At 58.0% G+C, this 19,877-nt stretch overlaps 1 protein-coding gene across 1 annotated transcript; it reads right to left on the minus strand.

Annotated features, from left to right (window-relative positions):
- Positions 1-107: 107 nt before the first annotated feature.
- MGAT4B (alpha-1,3-mannosyl-glycoprotein 4-beta-N-acetylglucosaminyltransferase B) lies at positions 108-9,743 on the minus strand. Its single transcript, XM_055302134.1, has 15 exons — positions 9,539-9,743; positions 4,317-4,502; positions 4,078-4,218; positions 3,860-3,993; positions 3,465-3,511; positions 3,037-3,150; positions 2,728-2,803; positions 2,485-2,599; positions 2,101-2,231; positions 1,859-1,966; positions 1,529-1,722; positions 1,067-1,145; positions 899-986; positions 693-805; positions 108-591 (listed from the first exon to the last, which is right to left on the minus strand). Exons 1-15 carry the CDS (start codon positions 9,633-9,635, stop codon positions 568-570), a joined length of 1,647 nt encoding a protein of 548 aa, XP_055158109.1. The 5' UTR covers positions 9,636-9,743; the 3' UTR covers positions 108-567.
- Between the last annotated feature and the right edge of the window lie 10,134 nt (positions 9,744-19,877).

Genomic DNA, 19,877 nt, shown 5'->3' on the forward strand with positions numbered 1-19,877 from the left:
CGGATGTGGCGGCGGGCATGGGTGGCACTGCCTGGCTCCTGGCCTCCGCCTGCAGCCACAGCTCTCTCACACTTACTCTCTCCCAACACTTATGCTGGAGGCACAGACTTCATTAACCCTTTATTACAAGTCACACTCTTATAGAAGTATATGTGGACTTACGTGAAAAAATCAAATGTATCCAAGAATAAAAAACACAGCACATAAAGTAGTATATGCATTCCAGTGTTCGCGCCAGAGACAGTGGGCGCCCAGGAAAAAAGCTCTTCTAAAAAGGCCTGGCTTGATAGCTCAAGCCTGCCAGGGATGTGAATGGTTCCAGGGCCGCAAGGGCCGGCCTCAGGCACAGTGTGGGGGGCGCCTGCCTCCTCCCGCGGCCGGGCGGGGGTGGGGTGGGGGGGCAGCACCAGCTCCTGGGGCCTCCGGGCCAGCGGCGATCCCAGGCCTGCGGAGCGGGGTGCCGGGCAGGAGCCCTTGGGCTGGCCCTCCGGGGGCAGCAGCGACGACATCCCAGGTCTCCCAGGGGGCTTCAGGGCCAGCCAAAGTGCACTCTCAGAAGCCCTCCACTTAGTCGGCCTTTTTCAGGAAGATCTAAAAGAGCAGGGCTTGGGGGTCAGCAGAGGCCTCAGAGCTGAGCCACTATCTGGCTACTGGGAAGGGTTCCCGGACGCCCCCCCCCCATCCTGGCTTACCTCGCTCAGAATGACCCACACTGGGGAGTCTGTCTGGATGGAGAGGCGCAGTGCTTCCAGGGGGCCAAAGGCAGGGTCCACCTCGCCCTCTGCCACACCCTTATAGAAGGAGCCTGAGGGAGGGAGGGCAGCACTGAGCCACTGCCCCCAGACCTCTGCTCGCCCTGCCTCCACTCCTCACGTCCACCTGCCTGCCCACCACTCACCTATCTGGAGGTAGCCATCAGGGCTCCGAGGGTACCGCAAGGTGGCTGAGCGGCCCTCCTGCAGGGCCTCCTTGTCTGACTGGGGGTTCTGGGGACAAAACAAAGAGCTGAAGCTGTGGCTGGGGGAGGGGCAGGCCTTCCTACACACCCGTGCCCTGCTACACTTACGTCAAAGGGCAGCACCTCCACAGAGGTGTTGAAGAGCTTGTCCTCTGGGTGCTCAATGTTTCCACTGCGGAAGAAGAACCTGCGGCCAGACAGGCCGGTGAGCTGCTGCAGGGCCGGGGCACTGCCCTGGCACTGTCTAGCAGAGGAGAAGCCACACCTGGGCCAGGAGTGTAGCAGGTAGGCCCTGGGGTGCTCAGGGAGGCTGGGTAGGGCTCAGGGGGTGTGCAAGGGGACGGTAGTGCTGGCCGACCTCACACAGTTAACTGTGGGCACCACCTGACTTAGTGTTTACAAAGTACCTACCATCATGAAGCCCATTCTTCAGATAAGGACAGTGAGGTTAAGTGATTTGCTGGGGGTCAAAGAGGGCATGTGCAGGTCCAGAAATTGGTGGTGAGGCTTCTATCCTGGTGGCCACCCTGCCCCTCCCCCAAGGTGGACCTAGGGGGTGCCGGCACTGACCGCTCAAGGCGCAGCGGTTGGAAGAAGCGGAAGCGGATGAAGTCCCCTGCGGCAGGCGTAAAGGCCCAGAAGAAATCCTCACGTAGGTAGGCCTTCTCCAGGGTGAAGTGCTGGTATGTCTTGAGGCTTGTGCTCACCTCGGCCGGTGGGTTCACATGCTCCTTCCTCAGTGCCTGCTTCCCAAAGTCCTTGTCCTGTGGCCAAGGAGATACAGCAGAGCTGGAGAGGGCCCCCCCAGACTTGCGCTGTCCACTCCCCCCTGCCCCCGGCACCCCACCGCAGCCCCAGCTCTGCCCACACCCAGCCAGGCCCAAGGGTAGTATAGCCCACCTTCAGTTTCTGGATCTTGCCCGCCAGCGAGGAGTGCGTGCCCACGTGCTGGAAGAGGGAAGGCTTGAAGCGGATCCGCAGGTTGGCCTTCTGCCGGTCACAGTGCTTCTGCAGAGATTGTGACAGCCTAGGGCTCAGCTAGGCTGCTCTGCTGTCCCCTTATGTCAGGTGCCACATGGACACTGACATGGTCCATGCTGGAGGCTGCGTGCCCCCCCACCCTTTGTGCAGCCCAGGCTCACCGCATCCTTCTCGGGGTTGCAGACCTTCACCCACAGAATATGGTCCAGGAGCCAGTCAATGGGCTTGTCCCGGTAGAACATGAGGATGAATTCCACAATCAGGCTCAGGTCCAACGACTTAAACATCTTCCCTGGGGGTGGGAAAGGGTGCTGGGTGGGCAGCTCTACCCCGTCCTACTGCTTCTTGATCTCTGGGGGCCAGGGCTGGCGTCACCAGGGAGGCTCCCAGTGCAAGCCCTACAGCCAGCTGCAGGCAGGTGCAGACACAAGGGTACAGAAGGAGGTGGTGAGCCCTGACCTCTGGAAGCCAAGGGCAGCTGGACTGAGGAGCCCCGGTCAGGTCAGGGGCGTGGGGTGCTGGGTGGCAGGTGGGGGGTGGCGTACCAATGAAGCCCAGCTGGGAGAACTCCAGGATCATCCAGTCCTCCGAGGGCTGCTGGAGAGCGAAGGTCTTCATGGTGCTCAGGTAGTTGGGCCTGGCTACAATGTCGTCCTCCAGCTGCACAGTGTGGGGTAGAAGGGGGCCTGGACTCAGCATGGGCACAGGGGCGTGGTACAGCAGGGCTTACCACCAGCCCCGGGCAGGGTCCAGGTCTCTGGGGGGCAAGGCAAGTTCTCAGTGCTGACCTGCACGTAGTAGATGCCTTTGGACTGTGCGTACATCATGAGGAAGCAGTAATCGAGGTTCTGTTTGGTCCTCCACCTGTGGACCAGGGGCAGGGGCTCATGGGCTCGGACCCTTCCACCTCCAGTGTGGCTACCACAGAGGCCACGGATTGGGTTGGCCTCCCACCCCAACCCCATGCGGGGGTCCTCTGGTGGAGACATGGAGGTACTGCAAGGAAATGCCTGCGACTCCGGCACCAGCCAACCAGGTTCTCCACTCTGGTGGGCAGGTTGCGGAGGGTGGCACCTGGTCGGGTGTGGTGCTCCTACCTGACTCTCTCCTTGGGGTCCCCAAAGGACTCTCGGAGGCGGGAGAAGTCAGGGTAGAAGTGGGGGTCAGGGGAGATGACCTCCAGGAGCCCGGAATGGATCTCCGTGGGGAACCTGGGAACGGGGAAGGCCAGTGGGTGTGCAGCCTCCTGGCACTGCAGCTGGGGCAGGGCTGAGCTAGACAGAGCCTGTCCCTTTGGTAAGGCCCTCTGGGCAGCTATCACACGACACTGTGCCCACCCTGATGAGGCACAGACGCTCCAGAAAGCTGGGCTGCCTCTATGCACCCACCCATTTTCAGCAAAGATGGGAAGCACCCTTTCCCACATTGGGAAGGCAGCATCACATAGGAGCAACCGGCACTTGCCTGCCCCACTAGCGAAGCCCCTCCCCCACCAGCTTTGGGGTGTGTGTGTGCCAGTACTCACAAGGCTTTGATGTTCTCTGTCACCACCGAGGTATACTGTGGGTCAGTCTGTGGGGAGACCAAGTGCCCTCCCTAAGCCTGGCTGTCACCCCCATTCGGCCTGGAAGAAGGGGCTGAGGGATGGGTGCGGGCTCCAGAGGACCCCGTGCACTGCGGGCCCTGAGGTGGGGTGGCCGAGGTAACTGGCGTTTCCACCAGGGGACGCTGAACGGGACTTTCTCTGTAACTTGTCTTAAATTTGTGAATGAAACTGACAACTGAACTTTGAGGTTTTTTTTTCCCCTCCAGAATGCTACTCTGTTGTCCTTTCTCTTTCTTGCTATTTTTGTTCCGCGGTTCTCTGCAGGCTCCGACCTCTCCCCACCCCCTCCAGCCCCCGCGCCCCAGGCCACTCGCCTCGGCGATCAGCACCACGATGACCGAGTCCTCCTTCTCCTGCGGGCTCAGCTCCGAGATGAGCGAGTGCAGCGTGTCCGTCAGGTACGAGTGCACCTCGCGCCGCACGCTGGGGATGCCCATCACTACGGACACTGCGGGGGGGGCGAGGAGCCGGTACTGCAGGACGCCGGGGCCCGCCCCGCCCCTCCCCCTGCCGGGCCGCGCCCCGCCCCTACCTCCCGTGCGGCCCTGGCCCACACGCACGGCGGGCTGCAGACTGCTTTCCTTGGCCAGCAGGTGCGGCAGGTGGTGGAAGACGGTGGGCAGGTGCAGCACGTGCTTGTGGGAGACGTTCCACGGCTTCAGTCTGGGATCCTCTGGGGGGGGGGGCAGCAAGGGACGCGTCAGGGCGGGCGGCCGGCCGTCGGCCCCGCCTTCCCGCCTTCCCTGCCCGGGGCGCGGCGCCCGCGCTCACCAGTTAGGCGGCCCCAGGTGCGATTGCCCTCCCCCTCTCGCAGCGCCTGCCTCTCCGACACGGCCCTCTTGATCTCGTCCAGCACCAGGTTGAGCTCCTTGGAGCGCTTGAGGCTCTCCTGCTCGGCCGCATGCAGCCGGTCACGCAGCGCCAGGAACTCCCGCTGGTACACGTCCACCACATCGCCTGCGGGTGGTTCGTTCGCACGCTGTCACCAGGGGGCAGCCGAGCATTGCCCTACTGTCCCTTGAGTGTGCCAGCCGCACATTCCTGTGCCCATCTGTGCGATAGCCTATCTACATCTGTTCTTGTGCCTGCCCACACGCCAGCTAAGGGTGTGGGGGTGGTGGTGAGAGGTGGGTAGTGTACATAGGGTCAGTCTAAAGTCACAGTGACACTCGGGGGAGGGGGTAACTCTCCCCCTATCCTGCTCACCTTTGAGAAGACTTCTGGGGGAGGGCTACAGGATCACTTCCCGCCCCAAGTGGGGGAATCCTTAGACTGAATCTTTACCCAGTGGCTTCCAAAGACCCCTCTTGCTTCTTTCTGCTGTTTCTGCTCCTCCCAGGAGGTTGGATACCCAAGGTCCCAACCAGGGCAGGACCCAGCCCTTGCTCAAGAGGGTTCTTAGCTCCCTGCTTTCAGCCTCTACCCTTTGCTCCCCACCCATGTTCACAGAGGGCCCTCTGGGAATAGCCCTCTCCGGAGGCTCTTATCCTGTCCTCCAAGTAGGACTGGGCCCCAGTGCCTATTCTGCTCTGGATTTTTGGTCTCACGGGCTGGCTGCTGTGGTTATGGCCTCCCAGTGCTCTGATGAGCAGATGAAACTGAGCAACTAGTCCCTGGTCATTCAGTGTGAGTCAGCAGTAGAGAGGGAACATGGCTCTGCCTGCAGACCTGCTCCTCCAGAGACCTGTATGCAAGCGCCTCCTGGAAGGGTCTGTGCACCATCCCAGGAGGCCTGGTGTCAGAACCTCCAGACGGGCCCCAGCTGTGGGCATTAGGGGTGCAGGCAGGCCAGGAGCAGCACCAAGGTAGGGCTTCCCGACGGTGCTCAGGGATCCCCAGGGTGCCGGGCACCTGGCTCCTCTGGTCTGGCAGGAACCAGTGAGCAAGGAGACAAACAACATCCCTTCCCCTGCAGCCTATGCAGCTGGGTCACACGGGGCTGTGCACTTAAGGACCCTTCTAATCTTGCTTCTGCTCTACTTGCCATCCCAGACAACTGCTGGCTTTGGGGGGGCTGTCTCTTCTGCCTGGGAGCCCCCTTTCTCTTCTGGGTCTAATGAAAACCCACATAGCCTTCAAGGCTGTTTCAAAGTCTAGTTGTTAAGGCTAGAAAACCTTCCGGAACTCCCCTCTCATCTCAAGGCAGCTCTCCTGTTCCCTGATTCCCTGGTGGGGTCCCAGCCCTCAGAATGCCCTGGGATAGTGCTGCCACCAAAGGTCATGACCAAGGCAAAGTTCTGTCATTTCAGGATTACATTCCCCCTTAAGCTGAAGGGGCAGAGGTCTAAGTGCTAAATCCTAGAGGAAGAGGAAGAGGTGTGGGGTTGGGGAGGGGTGGGGAGGTGAGCCAAGTAAACCCTCCCTAAGACACTCCATACTCTTCTGCTGGCCCCACAGGGACAGCCCTGCGGGCGGAGGGAGGGGAGAGTTGGGTTACAAGATCTGTGAGGCTCTGTGCTGCTGGGTTCAGTGGCCAGGTTACCCTGGAAACCTGACCCCTTGAACAGGAGCCAGCCACCCCAACAAACACTCTCGCACCCCAGCCCAGAGTTGGGGCCGCCCCACAGGGAACAGAGACTGGAGGTGCCGAGGCCCCCAGGAGGGGGTTCAGAGCTGCTCTGTTTCATGGGGGAGGCTGGAGGCCCCACTCCTCTCTGACTGCGGCCCCACCCTGGCCTTCTCTGTTATGTAGGCTGAGCTCTTGTTTAACCTGCACCTGCCTGGGCAACAAGCCAGGTGGGCAGCAGTGAGCACCTGAGTCTCCCTTGGCCACCGAGGCCTGGGCACAGCCGGCTTCCTACCATGGCCGCCGTTCCTAGGGGCCTCCCGCAACCCAGGGCCGGAGCTTCCTCTGTTTACCAGGAGGTGATAGGCCCTGGCTCCCTGCCCACACCAACTCTAATGTCACTTCCCTCAACACTGCAGGCCCTGTTCCTCGGCAGCCCACCCCTACTCCCACCCTGCCTGCAAGGTCCCTGGCCTGACCACTGTCCTTGACTTCTCTGGTCCTGGGTCCCCTCTGTCCTTGCCTGTCAAAGCCAGAAACTCAAGTTCTGTGCCTGCCTTCCAGTGGGCTCAGCCTTATGTGCCAGGGCTCTGCCAAGCCATCCTGGCATCCCCACAACCTTTTTGGGCTGGGTGGCTGACGTGCTGAACAGGCTGGGGGGGATGCACAGCTCAAGGGATGGGAGGGGCAAAAGCCTAGGCAGCCCCTGGCCTCTGGGAGGGCAGGAAAGAAGTTCCTGGCAGCAAGGGCCGAGGGCACTTTGACCTCTCTTTCCCTCTCTACCTTCCTAGCCCAGGGAAGGAGGGTGGAGGGCCTGGCCCAGGTGCAGCTGGCCCTGGAGGAGAACTGGGCTTGGCCCCGATCGTGGCACCTCTCTCACCACTCCCCCCACACGAAGGCAGGCAGAGTAATCAGGACACCTGAGGCCCACGGACTGCAGTCATCTCCCTGGTTCCCTCTTGATTGAAAAAAAAGACTCAAAGAGCCAAGCTGGGCAGACCATGTGCCAGGTACCTAAGGAAGGGGAAAGGGGCTCAGAGGGGTCCAGGCAGGTGCCCAGTCCAGTGAAGGTATGGGGTGAACCTGTAGGCAGGGTGGGGGTTCAGAGAGGGGCAGGTGTTCCTTTCCTCTCCAGACCTTACCACCACCCCACATCTGTGTTTGCTGGACTCCAGGCTGCTGGGCTGTGGGGGAGGGTGGAGGCTGGCCGGCCCCACGGTCTGCTGTTCTCTCTGGGGATGGGGATGGGTCTTCAGCAGGTGCTTGGCTGAGGGCTACAGTCGGAGCACTAGTGGGGCTGTTGCACAGGTCTGGTTAAGGCTGGATATGAAAGTGGGCCCCAAACCTGGGTCCTGGGTCCAGCTTGCCAAGGCCTATATGTCCTTTCTGGTCCTTGGCCCCGGGCTTCCGGGAAGGCACCTGCTCCTGCTGTCTGCTTCCTCTTTGGCTCCCAGCCCACCTTTCTTACAGATCTGAATTCCTCTGTCCTTCCCCTAAGTACTGGTGCCTGCACCGACCCTAGCCTAGACCCCACACCCACTGCGGCTGGAAGCTGGGGTCAAGTCTGGCCTCAGACTGGCTCAGTCTGACTTTCCCACACACATTTGTCTACATGCACAAATGAGAAAGGTTTGCCTAAGAGCCGAGATTCAGGCTTTTCAGGAGGCCTCCAAAGACCTGACTTTACTGGGGTCTCCTAAAACACTGATAGCTCTTGACAAGGAAGTGCCATGCCACCCCCTCGCCATGACTCACAGGCTCTTAGGCTCCTGTGAGGACCCCTGCAACCAAGCCCCGCGCCTCTTTGGCGGGGGGTGCTCTTCCACTCCCCAGGCCCTTGGAGTGCCAGCCTCCTGGATGACCCCCCTCAGAGACAGGGAGCCTCTGAGGCTCCCAGCTGGAGCCTCTGGTACCCACCCTCCCTCTGCTGCTCCTGGAGATCAGTTCCCTGTGGCCAGCCAGGCTCCCAAAGAAGGGGTTGTGGTGGGGGTCCCTGCACTGCAACTCTTGATGTGAGGCTGAGGGCACGTGGCTGTTGTAGGAGGCACACAGGAACCACAGTGGCCTGGCTGAGGACAGGGTGCAAGGGCTCATCACGCACCCACAAGCAGACTGGCGTGCCATAGCCCATTAGATCTAGCCCCACCTTGGTCTCCATGCCAGTCTGCTTATAGGGCTACTCTCCCAAAAGTCCAAAATGCCATCCTCTTGATGACACACCCACATCCAGAGAACTCTGTCCAGGTGACACGCCCTACTTACAGACCCACAGAGAACTCTGGCCCAGCCATGCACTTCCTGTGCCAAGCCCTAGGGATCTCCCCTCAGGGCCTCTGGAGCCCTAAGACCCCAACCCAAACAGGTTGGTAGACTGCAGCAGGCTGGGCTGGTCAGGCAGGAGACAGGTGGGGGCTGTTGGGGCTTGGAGGGTCCAGAAGATTCCAGATCCCTCCTCAGTCTTTCCTCCTCCAGCTCCATTTAGCATGGGGTTGGGGATAAGGGAAGCAGGAGGTAGGAGGGAGGCAGAGGGTCAGCTGGCCTCAGCCTGATCCTGCCTAGACCTCCCGCAGGAAGGCCAGGAGGCAGGAAGGAAGCAGCTCTTCCCGGAGGCTCTTATGCTACATGTAGGCCGGGTGGACAAGGCCTGTGAGGGCCTCCTCACCCTCCACCAGGGCCCCACTCAGCCCCAGCCATCCCAACCAACCCCAAGCAACTCCAGCCAGGGCTGTGGCCTGCCCCCACCCCTGCCCCAAGTGTGCTGACCAAGCTCAGAGGGCTTTGGTGCTGGACTGGCCAGCCTACCCAAACTTCAGGTGGGGGGTGGAGTTTGATGGGACCACACAAAATAAGTTATCCCGGAGCCGGGGCTGCGCTGGCTACTCATGAGGCTCGTCAGAGGAAGGCTTCTCCAGCACCCAGGGCCTGGCAGAGGAATCCTGGGGCCAGATGTCCCGGAGGAGGGCTGGGAGGCCCAGGGAGCGGTCCGCCACCGTGGGCTGGGGGCGGAGAGGTGGGTGGGTTGGGGAGCGCTGCCTGGACGTGGCTGCCCCCACACACCCGTTTCAGGAACGCTGTACCTGCTCCTCTCCAGGTGCCTGGAGAAGGTACCCCTGGGGCCCACCTGGCCACAGCCGTCTCTTGACCTTGTGTCTCTGTCCCTCTCTGTAAACTCAGGGTCCCCCAGCTGAGCAGCGGGGGAGCCCAGCCCCAGCGTCGGGCGCGACCGGAGTCCCGAGCGTCCCACTGGGCCCCCGCGGACGGCTCGGCCCGGCCCGGCCCAGGCCAGAGGAGACCGTCGCTGTTCCGGCAGCAAACAAGTGGGGGCGAGGGTGGGAGGGGCGTCCTCCCGCGCGCCCGGCCGGGGAAGGGGCGCCTGCGTCGGCTTCCGGCCGCCTCCCGCGGCCACCGGCGGACCCCGCTCCGGCCGCCGGCGCCAGGTGAGCCCAGGTGTGGACGCGGCGCGGGGCCGGGGGAGGGGCGCGCTCACCTTTCTGGCCGCTGAGCGCCGCGTACCAGGAGAGCGAGAGGAAGGCGCACAGGCAGAAGAGCAGCAGCGTCAGGAAGGTGCCATTGCGGAGCCTCATCTCCTCGGGTGCGCGGCGGGCGCCGGCGGGGCCGAGGCCGCATGGCCCGGGGAGCCGGGGCCGGGGCGCGGGGACCGGGAGGCGGCGGGGGCCCCGGCCCCGGGGCGGGGAGGAGCTGGGGGCCCGGGGCCGGGCGGGGGCGCGGGGCTGGCGGCGCGGGCGGGGGCGCGGGGCTGGCGGCGCGGGCGGCCTCGGCGGGGCGGCGGGGCGGCGGGGCGGCGGGGCGGCGGGGCCGAGCCGGGCCGGGCCGGGCTGGGCTGGGCTGGGCTGGGCGGCGAGAGCCGCGGCCCGGCCTGGATCCGGGGCCGCCGCGGAGTCGGCAACGCAGGGCGGGGCGGCCCGGATTTAAAGGGGCCGCGTCACCCGCCGCCTCCACCAGCACCGCGAGGGGCGGGGCGCGGCCCGGCACCGTGGCCCCCGCGTGGGCTCGCGCGTCGGGGGGCCTCGGCGAGCGCGGGAAGGCTGTGGTGAGGCGGCCCCGTCCCCACCCCGGACCCTGGCTTCTCAGCCTCCTCATCGGGACCCACCTCCCCCTGCCCCTCCCGCGGGGACCCTGCGCCAGCGCTCGCCGGGACCCTCAGGCCCCGCCCCCAGGCCTAGGCCGGGCGGGGCGGCGGGGGCGGCGGGGGCGGCGGTGCCTGGCCTGGGGAGGCCGCCCCGGGCGGCCCCTGCCGGCCCCACGCCGCGGGCGCTTCCGCTTCCTGGGCTAGCTGCAGTCGGCGGGGTGGAGGTGCGCTGGGGCTCGGGAGGCGCTCCTGCCGCGCGGGGTACGGACAAGGGGTCGTTTTCAGGAGCCAAAGAGCCGCTGCGACGTGGTGCTGGGCCCCGTGACCGGTCGAGAGCGGGGCTGGCTGCCGGGGTGATGGCGCTGGCGGGCGGGAGGCAGGGGCACCCCGAACGGCGCAGCGCCTCTCCCCTCGCTGCGGGGCGCTGACGCCTTCGTCCTTTGGCCTAGCCCCCTGGGAAACCGACGGGGCACGAACAATAAGGGGATTCATCCCCCGAGGGTCAGGGCAGACCTTTGGGGAGCGCCCTTGCGGGTTCCTGAGTCCCGGCTCCGGGCCCTGCCTGCACGCTCCGCCCCCCGGGGGAGGCTGGGGCCGGGTTTCAGTTCCAGCCCAGGTCCACACCTGGGGACAGGCTGTGCTCCCAGGAGCACGGTAGGGTCTGGGCATCAGCGTCTGCGGGGGTATTTCTGCCAGGGGCAGGTGAGGCGGGGCCCCTGGCTGCTTCAGGACTTCATCCTGGGGCCTGATGGAATGGCCGGCCTCCAGTCCCCCGCAGGCGGGAATCCAACACTGACACAGGTACCACTCACTCTCTCTCTCTCTTTAAAAGAAATTAATTAATTAGTTAATTAATTAATTAATTAAGAGACACAACAGAGAGAGGCAGAGACACAGGCAGAGGGAGAAGCAGGCTCCGTGCAGGGAGCCCAGGATCACGATCTGAGCCGAAGGCAGACACCTGACCACTGAGCCACCCAGGCGCCCTAACCACTCTCTCTACTTGGAATGGACTTTATTATTTTAAAAGTTTTCTTTTAGAGCGGGGGAAGAAGGGGCAGAGGGGGAGGGAGAGAATCTCAAGCAGAGTCCTCCCAGAGTCTAGAGCCCGACTCCTGGGGGGAGAAGGGGTTGATCCCAGGATGCTGAGATCATGACCTGAGCCCAAACCAAGAGTCTTTCACTTAACCTACTGAGCCACCAATCCACCCCCTAATGAACTTTATGAACTGACACCAGGCCTTGTTGAAGTGTTCTGAAGGAAACTTGTGTTCCTGTGTATTCCTTTACAAGACATCTTCTGTTTGTGGCCAGAGATGATGGTTTTTCATCTGGACTGTGATACAGAGGGTTTACATTTTTTTCATTTTACATGTGTCTGTAAGCTTAAAAGTGAGTTAAGGAAAACTATTAAAGCAATAAAAATTAAAGAGATGGCTTGTCTGCGACAGAAGTTTAGGAAACTTATCTGACTCCCCTCCCACCGGTGCTCTGGTTTTGCGGATGGAGGAACTGGAATTAAGGAGGCCCTGGATGGGGGCAAAATCCTGAAGATTGCAAGTCCTCTATCAGGAATGGGACTATCCAGACCATGGTGGGGGGCCTTGGGAAGTGTGAGATCTGGAGTGAAGGGGAGCAGAGACTGCCTGGAAGGTGTAGGCCACACGCCCAAGCAGATGGCTGTGGCTCGGCAGCCATGGGGTCCAGGCTATGGCCTTTGAGGGCAATCTCTCCAGACCCCCCCAGCCAAGCTGCCCTTCTGTACCTCCTTCCCACTGTCCCATCAGAACCTCAGGAGGGGGTCCTCTGGGCCACATACTCATTCAGGGGCAGAGTGGGCACCCACCCATGCCCGAATGTCCTGCCAGGATTGTGCTTTGAGGAAGAGAAATCCCCAAGGAAAGCTGGTGCTGCCCCCAGAAGGGGGCTGGAAGTGGGGCTCTTTTCATATGGAAGGAGCAGAAGCCTAAGGGGCCTGCAGAAGTGACAGTCTGGGGGAGGGGGAGCCCCCAGTTCCTTAATTCCTGCATTTAATGGTTCCTTCATTCCACCCACTGTTGTTGGGGAGGGGGGGCTTGGTCCTCCTGAGTGGGGGCTTTGGCTTGACCCTCAGAGTAGCTGCTGTACCCCCAGTTTTATCCTCTGGAACAGGGACTGTGGCTGCTGGGCACCTGTGCAGTTTTTCTTTTTCTTTTTAAGACTTTATTTATTTATTTATTCATGAGAAACACACAGAGAGAGAAGCAGAGATACAGACAGAGGGAGAAGCAGGCTCCATGCAGGGAGCCCAATGTGGGACTTGATCCTGGGACTCCAGGATCATGCCCTGGGCCGCTTAACCGCTAAGCCACCCAGGTATCCCACCTGTGCAGTTTTTCAAAGCTCTTTAGTTCTTCATGGACTGTCTGCAGCCAGACCCCCTCCAGGCCCTTTTAGGCCTAGCGATAGCACCTGCTCACCCAAGGGTTCAGCTTCTTTGCTTGGGGACAGCAAGCAACTCTGATCCCCACCCAGGATAGAGCATGGAGCCAATGGGCCTTCTCCCCAGACCCACTGGGCGCTTCTTCCTTTGTTCTTGCTTCCTACAGAATGAAAATGTCCTCGTGTTGGGATCACAGCCCTCAGCCCACTTTACCTTCCTGGAGATTTTCTGGGATGGCCCTTGGTGGTGGTTGGTCCTTTCATCCTTTACTGGGCTGCTGCTGCTTTCTCTCTCTCTTTTATTTAAGATTTTATTTATTTATTTGAGAGAGAGAGCACAAGCAGTGGGGAGAGGCAGAGGCAGAGGGAGAGGGAAAAGCAAGCTCCGAGCTGAGCAGGGAGCCCAATGTGGGGCTTGATCCCAGGATCCCGGGATCATGACCTGAGCCAAAGGCAGACACTTAGCCGACTGAGCCACTCAGGTCCCGCTTTACTGGGCTTCTTAACCTGTGGTCAGCGACTCAGAATTGGAGAGGTCTAGAAGTTAAGATGAGAAAGGAAAAAAAAATTCATCTTTATTTTTACTAATCTGTAACTGAAACCTGGCAGTTCCTTCAATTATGAACAGAGGCAGCAAAGTCCAGCAGAGTTAGCGATACTTGTCACCATCACACAGAAACCACAAGGATTTTCATGCTACAGCATTGCAAACACCTCCAAATAGCAGTGACATGCTTCTACTTGGCGATTCTGGTGTTTAGTAGTCCTGCCTCTCTATATCATAATTGAGTGAGTTAATAAAGAACCACAGGTGGGGTGCTGGCTCAGTTGGTAGAGCATGCAACGCTTTTATTTTTTTTTTAAGATTTTATTTATTTATTTATTTATTTATTTATTTATTTATTTATTTATTCATGAGAGACATAGAGAGACAGAGACACAGACAGAGGGAGAAGCAGGCTCCATGCACAGGGAGCCCGACGTGGGATTCGATCCCGGGTCTCCAGGATCGCACCCTGGGCCAAAGGCAGGCGCTAAACCGCTGCACCACCCAGGGATCCCTATTTCTTATTTTTTAAGTAGGCCCCATGCCCAGCGTCGGCCTTGAATGCAGGACCCTGAGATCAAGGGTTGCATCCTGTGCAGACTGAGGCAGTTCCTCAGCTGTGATTCTTTATTTACTCATTTGTGTTTTTATTTTATTTTATTTTTTAAGATTTTATTTATTTACTCATGAGAGAACCCAGAGAAAGAGAGACACAGGCAGAGGGAGAAGCAGGCTCCATGCAGGGAGCCTGACGTGGGACTGGATCCCTGGTCTCCAGGATCACACCCCTGGCTGAAGGCGGTGCCAAACCACTGAGCCACCAGGGCTGCCCCCATTTGTGTGTGTGTGTGTGTGTGTGTGTGTGTGTGTGTTTTAAGATTTTATTTATTTACTCATGAGAGACACAGAGAGAGAGAGGCAGAGACACAGGCAGAGGGAGAAGCAGGCTCCATGCAGGGAGCCTGACGTGGGACTCGATCCCTGGTCTCCAGGATCACACCCTGGGCTCAAGGCGGCGCTAAACCGCTAAGCCACCAGGGCTGCCCCATTTGTGTTTTTTATATTTTCATATTTGCATTTCAATATTAGTACTCCTTTTGTAATGCAATATATTGTATTTTAAGCATTTCAAAACATGGTTCTAAGCAGAAATCTTTTGTCTTTTCCAGATGCTAAAAGAATCCCCACCCCTGTGAGAGTTTGGAAGTCTTGCCCCAAGCCTCAGCTGGCCCTTCTTTCCTTGGATGCCTCATTTCCATTTTCATTCATAACAAATGATCTGAAGTTCACCACGTGCCAGACATGCTTGAGTTACCAGTGAAGGGGATGCACGTGTGCCGACATCTACCTGGTCTCTGCCCTGCCACAGTCTGTCCCGGCCACTCTACTCAGTGCTAGAAAGGTCCATGGAGCTCAAAAAGCTTAAAGTGGGTGGGGGGAGGATTACCTTGTCCAGAGATAGTGGGCTTCCCTGGGAAGATGGGGTTATTAATATGACCCAGGGAGAAGGAGGAGTTGCCTCAGCAAAGGTCGCCAGCTGGATCAGCATATGCAAACGCCACTGTGGAAGGAGTCCCCAGGCAGGCCTGCCTACAGCTCAGTGAGAGAAGGGGCAGGGGGCAGACAGGAGCAGAGCAGAGCAGTGGGACCTTGCACACCTTGTCAGGAATTGGGGTTTTTACCCTCTGAGCTGTGGGGAACATCCAGAACATGTCAGGGTGCCATGGGATTGAGACAGTCATACCTACATTTTGAAATGATCCCGACAGCAGGCAGGGATGAGGGACTGGAGAGAGAGGAAGCAGGGGAGGAGGCAGCAGCTATTGTAGGTGAAGGAGTCCAGAATACATCACTGTAGCTTGAAAATCATTTTGGGCCGGAAGCATTTGAAAATGGGCTTTTCCTTGAACTGCCTTTTCTGCCTAAAAGCAAGGCCTCCCCGAATAACTCAATTGTCCTAAAATCTGCTCCAGATTGGCTTTTATCACCTGATAAATCCATTGTCACAAAACCATCAACAATATCTCTCATCTAGGGCAGCCAGGGTGGCTCAGCGGTTTAGCACCACCTTCAGCCCAGGGTGTGATCCTGGAGACCCGAGATCGAGTCCCATGTCGGGCTCCCTGCGTGGAGCCTGCTTCTCTCTCTGCCTGTGTCTCTGCCTCTCTCTCAGTCTGTCGCTCTCATAAATAAATAAATACATCTTTTAAAAAGTAATAATAATATCTCTCATCTATTCTGAGGGCCCATTTATCTTTCCTTTTTTTTTCTTTAATTTTTTATTTATTTTTTATGATAGTCACACAGAGAGAGAAAGAGGCAGAGACATAGGCAGAGGGGGAAGCAGGCTCCATGCACCGGGAGCCCGACGTGGGATTCGATCCCGGGTCTCCAGAATCGCGCCCTGGGCCAAAGGCAGGCGCCAAACCGCTGCGCCACCCAGGGATCCCCCATTTATCTTTCCTAAAAGTCATTTGTCGGGCAGCCCCGGTGGCACAGCGGTTTAGCGCCACCTGCAGTCTGGGGCGTGATCCTGGAGACCCGGGATGGAGTCCCACATTGGGCTTCCTGCATGGAGCCTGCTTCTCCCTCTGCCTGTGTCTCTGCCTCTGTCTCTCTCTCTGTGTCTCTATGAATAAATAAATAAATAATATTTAAAAAAAAGTCATTTGTCTTCCTTGGAAGTACCTTCTCCTCTGCTTCCCCTGGTAAGTTGGTATATAAGCCCCCAAATTCTAAATGCCTAGTACTTGAATAAAAATCTGTCTTTTCTCTTGCTCACCTGGTCAATTTAATTCACAGGCCCTAGTTACAGAACCTAAAAGTTTTCCATTCTGTCCTGATGTAGGCATCTGGGAGAGACATGGTCTGGGATGGGGGCAGAGGGTTGGAGATGGGAAGTAGATAGGTTCAGGACAACCATTAGGGGATTGTATATCATTGAGGTTGAGAGCATGGATGGGAGAGGCAGCCTGCCTGGGTTTGGAATTCTGGCTCCACCACTATGTGACACAGCTGTTGTGACTTTGGGCAAGTTACGTTATCTTTTCTGCGCTTATTTCCCTGGGGTGTAAAATGGGGATAATAGGGTAGGCTTAATAACCCCAAAGTTCTATGATTTAGTAAAGGTATATTTCTCAAAGCCACCTATCTCTCAAGGGTCATCTGGGGACTCTGCTCCTGGTATTTCCTGCTCAGGTTTCAGGTGTGTAACCATCTAAACATCATAGGCTTCCCTGGACAGGGAGGGAGAGCTCTAGAAATTCTGGGCCTGGTAAATAAATAAATGCTCTGGCATGTAAGTGATGCATGGCTCTTCTCTGAGGTCCTGGGCTGGAATAAATCACATGATGTTGCCTCAGGGGAGCGGGTGAGTTAATATATATAAAATATTCAGAACACTTCCTGGCATAAGAGAAGTACTGTGCGAGTATTTTTCCTGTTCTTGTCAGGACGTAAAATCAACAGGAACTGCTGGTGGTCTGAGGGCACCCCAAGTTGCCAGCCTGCATTGTTGTGAGTGTCGTTGCCATTGGGAGCCCTGGGGCAGGCACGGGGCGTGGTGGTTTAGTACTCTTGGAGACAACTGACCAGGACCCAGATCGGCTGGTTTAAGCCACCTTGTGACACAGTGTCGGGCCTGCCGGGATCTGGCAGCTTGGAGGCCGAGGTCAGGATCGGCGACCAGCTTGGGTTACAGCCCAGCCCTGACCCAGGGTGCTCCGGTGCTCTGGCTGGCCAAACTTGGTTCATATACCTCAGGCACCCGGCCCTCGGTGCTGGAAAGATATGAATCCTTAAAGGAGCATTTCCATCCAGAAAATGGGTAGAAATTGGGAATGCATTTAAAATGCACGAGGGAGGGCTATAAACTTCCTTCTGTCACCCGAACTCTTGTCAAGGAGAACTTCAGTGCCCCCCATTGGCTTCCAGAATGGAAGCCCCCATTGGCAGACCCCAAGAGTGGGGAGTGTGGGTCCTTACAGCCCAGGGAGGGGTGTGGGCTATACCTTGTCAGTACCTGCGAACACTCCCTCCCAAATTCCTCCCACCAGACATGCTTTAACCAGTTCCCAGTGGAGGCCATCCTGCCTCCTATAGGCCCAGGCCCTGTGGGCTTCCGGGCCTCTCTCCTCAGGTCAGAACTGCCAGACTGGGACTCCTGGGCTCCAGGCACAGTTGGGTGCCAGGGATCCAGCCTCAGCCCCCTGGGCCCTAGGATGCCATTCCCTTGTCCTCTCCTCTGGTCACCTGTGGGAGCCCAGCGCATCTCCTGTCCCATGATCCGGGGGCCAGCTGGAACCTGGTGGCCAGGCAAGGTGGTGGCAGAGTCTTTACTTGGGCCACCATGGGAGGGGGTTGCTTGGGACTCCCTTTTCACAGGGAGCCAGTGCTGTTCCAAGGAGGATCCCCTGTAGTACCTGCTCCCTAGCATCAGGGCTACAGCGATGTTGGACTCTGTCCAACACTAACACCACCCCCACACACCCCAAAATGGTCCCTGAGCTCCACATACCAGGTACAGGGACATGGGCAGGACAAAAGGTGCCCACAGCCTGCCCTGGCCGCAGAGGGCATGCAGGGATGTGGAGGAGGAACCGAGCTAGGCATGCTGGGAAGAGGGGATCCCTGGCTCGGGGCACATGGGGCCTGGGCAATGTGGTGAGCCCCTCTGCAGCAAGCTGGAGAAGATGGGTGGGGAAGTGGGTGGGCAGACCCCGGCGGTGAGAGCTGTTGGGGCACTGGACTTTGGAGCATAAGAAAGCCTAGTAACTTTTCCAGAAGGTTTTCAATAGGACTTGGGCAGGTGGGGGTGGACATGGCTGGAAGCCACTGACCCCAAGCCCTTGCTTTTTCTCTGGAAAGCATGGCTCCCATTTCAGGGACCCTCTCATTGCCTGGCCTGGGATGGGAGCCTCTAGGAGATTGCATGCTGACCTCTCTTCCACCTGGCCCAGAACTGGGAGCCCCTGCACCCTCCTTCCGCACTGCCTATTCCCCTCTACCTCGAGCTGCTGTCACCTGGTCTGCAGGCCAAGATGCCTCCTCTGGTCTCTGCCTCTGTGGACTGGCCTGGGGTGCCTTGACCCATCCGGGGTCCCTGTACTGTCTCATCACAGTCTCCTACCCTATACCTCCTGGCTTCTCCATTTATGAATCCAGAACTGTCTGCTGGACCAGTGCCCCTGCTGGGATCTCCATGGGGCAAGGACCTGCCCTGGCCTGGGGGTCCAGGGACACACACCTGAGAAGGGGCTGCCCAGTGGGCACCAGTAGGGGGTGTTGAGGATGAGGTCAGGACTAGTCTCTTCCCAGGTGGCCCAGGGCTCCTTCCAGGGACCCCTAACTTGGCTCAAGCTCCTGGCCAGGCGTGCAGGACTGGGGTCTCAGCTAGAGAGGTGCCACCCAGTGGGCTAGTGCTTCTGCCCAGCTCAGGCTCCGAGCTTTCTGATACATATTTATTTACACCCAGCACCCAAATTAGGCTTTGGCCTGCCTCCTTTTGCTCCCTCAGCATTGATGAGAGCTGCCTCCGTGGCCCACTGCCCATGGAGGGGAACCAGCAGGTGTGGGCGGTGCCCCGTCTGGGACCCAAGTGTCCTGCCCCTGTGGGATGGTATGCAGGCAGCTGAGCCCAGAATGCTGGTCCAGCCATCCACCAGCAGCCATGGGAGCACTCCCATTCCGTGGCAACTCAGCATTACCTACCTCTCCAATCCTGCCTCTCCCTCATGATGCATGCCTTCGTTCTTTTTCTTTTCTTTCTTTTTTCTTTTCCTTCCTTCCTCTTTCTTTCTTTCTTTCTTTCTTTCTTTCTTTCTTTCTTTCTTTCTTTCTTTCTTTCTTTTCTTCTTTCTTTCTTTCTTTCTTCTTTCTTTCTTTTTCTTTCTCTCTCTTTTTCTTTCTTTTCTTTTCTTTCTTTCTTTCTTTTTTCTTTCTTTCTTTCTTCTTTTTTTCTTTGATTTTATTTATTTATTCATGAGAGACACAGAGAGGCAGAGACAGAAGCAGGCTCCATGCAGGGAGCCTGATGAGGGACTCAATCCCAGGACTCAGGATCACACCCTGGGCTGAAGGCAGGCGCTCAACCACTGAGCCACCCAGGGATCTCCGAGATCCTTTTCTTTTTTTAAAAAAGATTTATTGGGATCCCTGGGTGGCGCAACGGTTTAGCGCTTGCCTTTGGCCCAGGGCGCGATCCTGGAGACCCGGGATCGAATCCCACATCAGGCTCCCGGTGCATGGAGCCTGCTTCTCCCTCTGCCTGTGTCTCTGCCTCTCTCTCTCTGTGACTATCATACATAAATAAATAAAAATTAAAAAAATAAAAAACAAAATGCAAAATATTAAAAAATAATAATAATAAAAAAATAAATAAAAAAAATAAAAAAGACTTATTTATTGGGGCACCGGGGTGGCTCAGCAGTTGAGCGTCTGCCTTTGGCTCAGGTCGTGATCCCAGCAGTTGAGCGTCTGCCTTTGGCTCAGGTCGTGATCCTAGGTTCCTGGGATCGAGTCCCACATCAGGATCCCCATAGGGAGCCTGCTTCTGCCTCTGCCTGTGTCTCTGTGTCTCTCATGAATAAATAAATAAAATCTAAAAAATATATATTATATTTATTTATTTATTTTTGAGACAGAGGAGGGGGAGGGGCAGAGGGAGAAGGAGAGAGATCTTCAAGCGGACTCTGCTTTGAATGTGGAGCATGGGTGTGGAGCCCCATGCAGGCCTGAATCTCTCAACTCTATCACCAAGCCAAAACTAAG

This window comes from Nyctereutes procyonoides, unplaced genomic scaffold (genome assembly GCF_905146905.1).
Source record: "Nyctereutes procyonoides isolate TBG_1078 unplaced genomic scaffold, NYPRO_anot_genome, whole genome shotgun sequence".
Taxonomy (NCBI): Eukaryota; Metazoa; Chordata; class Mammalia; order Carnivora; family Canidae; genus Nyctereutes; species Nyctereutes procyonoides.

Coding starts and splice junctions, on each gene's coding strand:
- MGAT4B (XM_055302134.1), bottom strand. CDS start 9,635: ATGAGGCTCCGCAATGGCACCTTCCTGACGCTGCTGCTCTTCTGCCTG. Junction 4,219..4,316: donor CACCTGGGGCCGCCTAACTG/GTGAGCGCGGGC, acceptor CCCCCCCCCCAG/AGGATCCCAGACTGAAGCCG. Junction 2,232..2,484: donor CTCCCAGCTGGGCTTCATTG/GTACGCCACCCC, acceptor TCCCACCCCCAG/GGAAGATGTTTAAGTCGTTG.